Source organism: Ciona robusta, chromosome 10 (assembly GCF_009617815.1).
Source record: "Ciona robusta chromosome 10, ASM961781v2".
NCBI classification, from domain to species: domain Eukaryota; kingdom Metazoa; phylum Chordata; class Ascidiacea; order Phlebobranchia; family Cionidae; genus Ciona; species Ciona robusta.
In genome coordinates, this window is record NC_143244.1 from 7,514,523 (window position 1) to 7,523,019 (window position 8,497).

Consider the following 8,497-nt stretch of genomic DNA (forward strand, 5'->3'; position numbering starts at 1 on the left):
ATGCATGGCCTACTAAAGATATCTTTAGTAGGCCATGCATGATGATAGAGTAAGACACATATTCGGACTACAATTTAATATATTTTTCATCCAAACATCATATATAGTAGACTAGTAGAGGCATGTTGGGACACTTATTTATTCGGGCCCCAATTTAGTGTTGACAAAAAAAGTTACAGTATTATTCGACAGTATTCTCACTGTCGAAAAAGATTTGTAACTAATTTTCTCCTACACGCATATGTAGCAACCCAGTTTTTTTACAAATCGAATACGTTTCCGATTTCTGTCGTGTTTTAAGGTTAATATTTAGAAATCAAAAACAACCAGAGTATATTTTATTCTCGTTTATTGAGGCAACATTCAATCTCGTCCTCACTGGTAGTTATTGACACTTATTCGTCCTGTGCATTCTTTGGCATGTAGCCGAGCCATCCATCCTGTGCATTCGTTGGTTTGTAACCGAGCCACCCATCATCTACTGCAGCTGCAACTAAAATAAGGTTTAAAATGGAAGAGTTGAAGCCAGAGTTTTAGGCAAGAGTTGGCTCATTACTCCATAACATCAAGAGATTTAATACAAAATTGGCCAATTACCCGAACACTAAAAAAGTCGTTATAACACGGGTGTTCTGTTCCATACACCTCGTACCCGCTTACGAGTTACCACGGATGTAACTTTGTGGGTATTTGTTTTTTCTGTGTGGCTGACAATTAGGATTAACGACCAATGGGTTCAATAATCAAAACGTATTACCAAAATACCGATGTGTCAATTTCGATATATAGGGATGTAGCTTATAATAATTATTCTAATTCCAACTTACTTTCATCTTCAATTTCAGTTTCGAAATCCGGTTGGCTGTTTTTAAAAATATTTTAAGTTAGCTTATAATAATTGTTAACAAATAGATTGACAACTAAATAACACGACATAAATTTGTATTCATCTCTTCGAAAACGATAAAGCAAGATCATATTATTTAAACAACGAAGAGAATGGATTAAAAGTGACTAAGAAAACATGCTTTATCTCAAGAATATAATGTTACCATTAATTTAATGCTTACTCATCCAAAGAGACTCCTAAGACGACTTGAAGAGACATCAAGAGAAGAAGAGCAAAAACAATCTTTCGATCCATTTCGTTGAGATTTATCTTGAATGCGTTGATGATTATGTGGTCGGTGTGGTCGCTTTTTATATTCTTAAACCTCCGATAATTCCACCGATGATAAGCGGTGAGAACGCCTCCTGTTTCTACCTCATGATTTGAATATTTCAATGCGGAGTTGCGACTGGTGGTTGATGATGTAATCTTTCAAACACCGCAAATTGTGTCGAATGTATATTCAGCATAATTGTCGCAAAATGAGTTGAAGAAGAACGACACGAAAACTCAAACATCGTGAACGTTTGAACTTTAACCGACGAATGTTGCAAAATATCGGCAACGCTAACATGACGTTACCACTGTCCACTAAAGCGTAACATCAAACCAATGTAAAAGTTCCCATGTTTCGTCGGAAAAAAATAACACTGAATATGAGCGCTCTGTAACAAACAGTGGTTAACAGTGCCCGCATCCACAGCCGCGTCGTGGTCTCAGCCTCGATGTTGTATGTTTTACTCCTCCAACACATCAGAATACATCGTTGCAGCATTCAACAATAACACTCAGTAGCTAGTATGTAAATTAGGAAAGTATCCAGCACTTCGATATAATTATAAACGCAAACTGGTTCGAAGAATATTCAACCTAGTTGTCACAGAATTGAAGGAACAACGACAAGCATATACGCAAATGTTAAGCAAGAGAAACTGCTACTGTAGAATATCCGAGACAGTTTAATAAACAACATATTTGAATTTTTGCACGATAAAGCGCAGTTCGGACGAGCTTTGACGCTTAACACTGGCGTATGTGTCATTGGGTAAGACACTTTAACACAATATTGCTTCTACCCATTGGTCACTAGTGGGTTTTCAACCATACAGACAAAAACTTGTAAGCAGACACGGTGCTCATCAGATGTTTATATTAAGCGCAATCTATACAAATATAATATAAAGTTAGTTTTAAGCTTCCATCCAGATTACAGACACACAATATATCAAATAAGTAGTTTATCAAACTGCTTTGCTGAGTTTTCTTCCAATAACTGGAGTTACACAGCAGTGGCTGATTCTCTGCGTAATCGTTTGCATATATTCTTGTTGTTCGTCCCTTTAATTAACTGCTGGATGCTTTCCTAATTTACATGCTTAACATTTGCGTATATGCTTGTCGTTGTTCCTTCAATTCTGTGACAACTAGGTTGAATATTCTTCGAACCAGTTTGCGTTTATAATTATATCGAAGTGCTGGATACTTTCCTAATTTACATACTCGCTACGGAGTCCTATTGTTGAATGCTGCAACGATGTATTCTGATGTGTTGGAGGAGTAAGGACATAACGTTGCAAAGCATTTCACGAAAGATAGAATCTATGTACCGTCAAAATAATCAGCGCTTTGTTTACTAGTTGCTGTTCTCTTTCGCTTTGTTTAAGTTTTGTTATGTTTTATAAAAATGTTTGGTTTTTCTTCACACACTTTGTTTTTCGCAGCATTCATTTTTCAACGTTGCAAAAATTTCAGGCTAAAAAACAATCCCAGTTGGGACGGATCAAATACTTATTTTAAGCGAATATTTAGTTGCACTAAACATTAGTAAAAAGATAAACCAAATAGTTTAGTGCTACTACCATTGTGGTTGTGTCTGACCTTAAGCAGACACTTAACAGTAGTTGCTCCAACCCAGTGATATACATTACCTATTTCTCTGCCAAACGAAATTTTAAAAAACAGTAATCACATACAAGTTACATCATGGTGAAATGTAATGCGAAAGACAACGAACGAAGTTTCTGCCATGCACATATAAAATTGCTCACTAGCGCTGTCTCGCTGTGGCAAATTAAGACCTTGATTAAATGTCAAATATTTATCTTCGCATGGGGGCGCAACGGCAGGCGTTATAATACGCGGGTGTTAAGATTACCACCAAAAGAGTCGATCAAATATAAACTTAAACCGTCTCACCACAACCAACTATTTGTTTTTAGATTTACAACTCGCTTGGCAGTAACTGCATATATAATCTACAGGTAATATTGCGCCGTATGGACAGTCTTACTTTATTTACAAATAAACGAATCAGATTTCGGTAGCAACAGTTGCGCTATCGGCGGATCTATTATAACTACTTAAGCAGATGGAAGATCCAACTAAATCATTCGTGCTTCCTTGAGTAAAAGGTCTTACAGAGAAACAGGACCAGATTGTGGTTAAGTTGTTCTGAGGGACCCGAAACTCTTGTGTTTTCAAATTTCTCTGATGATGTAGCGATGTTGGAACTTGCAGTTGGTGTATCGCGGTCATTTGAATTGCTGGTATATTTTGCCCATCAGTTTTAACTGAGTATCTAAAAACTTTCCTTTTCTTGTTAAACCAAGACCTGAAGTTAAGTTTTGGGAATACGGGAACAGTTGAATATAACCATGGGTTAAAAGCGCTGTTGATGGGAAATAACACGATGGCTGCGAACCTGTACACGATACCAGGCAGCATTACCCCTCTGTATGAAAGCAAAGACATGATGCAGATTGGAACCCAACATAAAAAGTCGGTGAATATTAAACTAGTGATTCTCATCCATAAAACTCTGTCTTCTCTAACTCTTGCATCGGCATCGGTGTTGCAGGAACGAGTTATTTCATCTGCTGCGAATGCGACAAGTATTTATGTTGAATGAATGTAACTTATTTATCCTCGCAAGGCGGGGTAACGATAGTCGTTATAACACGGGTGTTCTGTTTCATACACCTCGTGCCAACTAGATTGAATAATAATTGAATGTAACTTATTTATCCTGTTAAAACGACTGTCCTTGTCCCGCCGCGCGAGAATAAACAAGTTACATCCATTCATCAATTTACTATAATAGGGTTGGAGTGCTGTTGGGGTCTTATAATGTTATTAATTGTTTAAGGAAATCGGACAAAATCTTTAAAAAATATTGTCCTCCTGTTGTGTTTATAAAACGTCATGTGGTTAATGGTTCCACGTGTACGACTTGTGGTTATTGGTGTACAGTGTACACGATTCAACCCTGCTTGTATAGAAAATGGATCGGTTTGCGGTTAGACTCGGATTGGATAAAATAACATCAACACGAATGACGTTAATTGTTGTTATACGCGTGTTTGTCGTAATTGTACATCGAGCCAAGGAATGTTAGAGGTCTTCAGTAGGCCGTGATCAAGCTTTAGTCGTTTCCACAAAAACTCTAATAAGTGAGAACGTATATCGCACAATAAAACATCACTTATTCAATAGATTAACAACCAAAATTAAAACATAACATGATCCGATTGCAATCGAAATGTTCCATTTTAGAAATATGTGTTTGAATGCGGAATTTAAACAACGCAAAAAAAAGTGTTCGTACCCGCATAATTAGGAGCACTTCTTGCCCAATATAATACTCTGCACGTTTATACTTACTAGGCAGTGTAGCTCGGTATATGATGATGTATCCAACCAACAAATAAATGAATAAAAGCAGATCCACCATAACCAGTGTGAACGTAAAGCTTGACCAAGCATCGTTGTATGTGCCAAACAAACTGAACGAAAATAAAGAATTGTAGAGTTAGTACATGCATTTTGTTAAATACCCAATAGTACAGGTATATATAGCAAATGGTGATCATTACACCGGGACGCTGTAATAGCATTTGGGCAACTTACTTTGGAAGGCAAACGCTGTTGGAACTGTAGAAGCCGAGAACTCCGGTTGAAGTTTGACTTAGGTGGTTGTGGTTTTCTTTATAGAATATACTTTGGAATGAGCCCACAGGGTTATACTGGTCAAGTAAATACTTTGTGTTGGATAAGTTGTTCAATCTACCAACCAAGTCTTGCATTTGGGTCAAAGTGATGCTTGAGTTTTTAATGAACGGCTGGTTCAACACATACTTCGATACGAATATGCGCTGCAGTGGAGGTGTGATTGGTAAGATTGCAACCATAGCTGACACTGTCCATATAAACAACAACACAAGCAGAAGAAACTTAATTGAAACTCCCTCAGTGCGAAATGGCCGAAGCACTCCGTGTAGTCTGTAAGTTGTCATCATTGCCATCAGTAACACAGTAGATTGACTTGATATCATTGACAGTATACCAGCAACTGAACAAGTTGCGCTGGACAACCACTTCAACTCGTGCTTGCAATACTCGTTTGAAAATTCAATGTCCTTTGACGCAATGATGCAAAGATAAAACGCCATCAACACATCGCCCACAGATAGATTTAAAACCATGGTTTTATGAATCAGTTTCAACTTGTTTACGCTGTGGCTCTTACCACGTAATATATCCCAAACTTCTCGAGCTGTTTTGATGATTACTGCCACGTTACCAGCAAGTGCAAATGCCAGTATAATCCACACACAAGCTCGCAGTGCTGGTTCTTTTATCATCATAGTTACAGACGAGATGCTCGTATCAGAAAACGAGCATTCGTCTGTGAAATCGCTACAGTCGAACACGCCATCGTAAACACGACGAACACTGATAATGGTTGTGTTATCATCGCAGTAAAAATGCGTGGAATTTGAACAACCTAGTTCATCCGCTCCATTCTCGCAATGCCGGATTAAATCGCACCTATAAAGGCAATCGTCACTAATCGGTAACAAACAAAGTGTAAGTTATGATAAAAATAATAATCCACAGCAGTTACATATATTAAGTTCGAGCAAGATGGAAGATGTTTTTATTCTACTTTATTGGACCATTTGAAAGCAAACAAAGACTAATTATAAAATTATATAACAGTATCGTCATGAGTCACGACTCTGAAGGAGCGTTGATAAAAATATCCTGTGAATCAATCTTACTCCGCCCTCACAGAACTACATAACAGAATGTTCATGTTATAACTCATAACGACTGTCGTAGCGCCCGCCATAATAAAAATAAACAAGTTTAATCAACACTTACTTTTGAAATATATGGTCGTACTGCCCCATTGTAATATTATTAGGACTACATGGTGTTAGAAATGGACAATGTCTTTCGTCTTCTCCATTATAACATTCGTCCATACCATTGCATAACTCATCAATGTGTATGATACAGGAGTTACTAAACTTTAGACGTAAGACCAATGGGAGAAAATAATTGCAATATTCTGGATCATCTATAATGAATATATAAGTTTAACAAAGTATTATTTATTTAAGTGATTACAATAACGTTTTAGTTAAAACAACGAATACATGGTAGTCAGCAAAATACAGTCGTTAAAAACACGCTCCTGGATGAAAACTAATAAAAGAGCATCGTGTAAATTTAATTAAAACAAATTACTCTGCGGATTTAAAGGAGAGTATGTATTAAGAAACCATCCTTCGAATGACTAGCTGTTAAAATTATTTAATTTAAACTGAGAGCATCTTACCCTCACATGTTCTACTACACTCGTCGTCAAGATGTAAACAATCTGGCCGACCATCGCATGCGACTACTGTTTCATCTAGGGCATAACCGCTATAAAAAAGGATTGAATTTGTAAAGCCGATGCTTCTGGAAGTCTAAGCTAATGCAGATAACAAAGCAATTAAGTTTATTATAAGGTGCCTCGCAACCACCAGAACGCCGGTGCAGCGAAATCTTTTGAAGTAAATTAATATGTAAATTTTAACTTATTTATCCTTGCGTGTCAGGGCAACGACAGTGGTTATAACACTGGTGTACTGTTTCATACACTTCGTGCTCGCAAGCGCTCTTACGAGTTACCAGGTATAAAATATGTGTCAGAACGGCGTTTCAGCTAAAAATCAGGTCTGCGAATATTATTAACCTAGTACATCACCCCACAAAAAATGCATTAAAGTTAAACAATGTATTTTTACCCTTGGCATTCATAATTACTGATCCGCTCTGTCGTTTGGATGACACGTTCACAGTCTTCCTCATCCCAGCCGTCAACACAGTCTATGATCCCATTACATATAGATGTTTTATTTATACAATGCGATAAATCCATACAAGGCACTTCTTCTAACCCGCACTTGTGTTTGTTACTTAGTATGACGTCACAAACCCCATTCAAAGTGACGTCATCAGCCTCGCAAAGACACTCATCGGTCAAATCTTGGCAGTCAAATACACCATCGCAGATTTGCTGTCTTTGGATGACTGTACCGTCTTCACATTGCCAGCACTGCTGATAGTCAAAGTATACGTCATCGTTCGTGACGTCATAACACACTTTATCCTCTCCGGCCGCACAAATGGTTTCTCTCGGTTGATTTACTGATTCCCATCGCTTTATATAGAACTGCGGCAATATACAGCGGTTCGCACTCTGCTTGATAAATGTTTGGACAACGCATTTGAACCCGAACCCTAGTTTCAATTCGTCCGAACCGTCGCTACACTGAGACACACCGTCGCAAAATCTCGGGCATTTGACTCCTTTGAGGCAAGTTGACAACGGCAGTAGCGCTACACAACCGTTAGGACACGGATAAAACTTGGTATTTATACCGCATGTCAGCTCATCACTGCAATCATCATAACAGTCGACTTTTCCGTCACAAACGTAACTGTCGTTAAATGCCTCATTGCTTGTGCTACATTTAAATGCCCCACAAAATGTCGTCAAAAAAGTTAAAATGTAAATAAAAGTAAATGCATTCATGTTCTGCATGTTTTCTATAGCAACGAAACGTTAGTAATATCTATATAGTAACTGTGGGATAAAATAGATACTGGTTCACACATTTTAAAATATTTCCTGTAATTGTGTTTTTAACAAATAACAACGCTCTTTTAGTTGTTAGGGTATTGTTAGAGCAATTTTTGTTTTAGGGTTTATAATTCTGTAAATAAATGAAAGAAAATTACCGACTAAATCCACTCCTGATGGAGTGCAGGGTATGTAGCGTTCAGTTTTCTAAAATTGCACAATTTAAAAAGCTCATATTTACTATAACACAGTACATACCATTTCCAAGAATGTTACGCATGATTTGCGGGAAAACCATTTTGCCCAATACTTTGTGACCAAATATGTAGGATGCGCGTAGATATAAAACAGCAGTACTCACTTTACTGTCATTACAAAAGAAAAGGCAAAAATTGGAGCCAGAAATTTAACGTGGCCGTGATTATGACGTCATAATAAACATAAAAATAACTATGCGACTTGAATTAATTAGGGGATTTGTATGAATAACTAAAATTAAAAATAAATCTTGAGCACAAATAATCAACAAATTGTGACCAATAAATAGACCAAATCCTAACATAAATATAGTTTCCCATAAGTTACGACTAAAATCCAGTCTTTGATTTCGGTATAAATAAAAACTAGTAAAGGAAAAGTAACAATTAAAAAGCATGCTATACCCAACTTTAATGCCAATCTCAACATACTAA

The 8,497-nt window shown here is 37.1% G+C and overlaps 1 protein-coding gene and 1 long non-coding RNA gene across 3 annotated transcripts; both read right to left on the reverse strand.

Moving 5' to 3' along the window:
• Positions 1–332: 332 nt before the first annotated feature.
• Positions 333–1,208, reverse strand: LOC149730368 (uncharacterized). The gene is made up of 3 exons (XR_016385917.1): positions 1,071–1,208; positions 828–862; positions 333–493 (listed from the first exon to the last, which is right to left on the reverse strand). It is a non-coding gene; the product is annotated as an uncharacterized LOC149730368 (long non-coding RNA).
• Positions 1,209–3,151: 1,943 nt separating this feature from the next.
• LOC149730369 (uncharacterized) lies at positions 3,152–8,160 on the reverse strand. Of its 2 annotated transcripts, none has more exons than XM_089885860.1 (6): positions 6,967–8,160; positions 6,513–6,601; positions 6,053–6,251; positions 4,796–5,716; positions 4,550–4,671; positions 3,152–3,762 (listed from the first exon to the last, which is right to left on the reverse strand). In XM_089885860.1, the coding sequence occupies exons 1-6, from the start codon at positions 7,764–7,766 to the stop codon at positions 3,200–3,202; spliced, it is 2,694 nt and encodes an 897-aa protein (XP_089741986.1). In that variant the 5' UTR covers positions 7,767–8,160; the 3' UTR covers positions 3,152–3,199. The 2 variants fall into 2 exon arrangements, with proteins under 2 accessions (XP_089741986.1, XP_089741984.1); XM_089885858.1 differs by having other exon boundaries at positions 3,152–3,765.
• Positions 8,161–8,497: the final 337 nt, after the last annotated feature.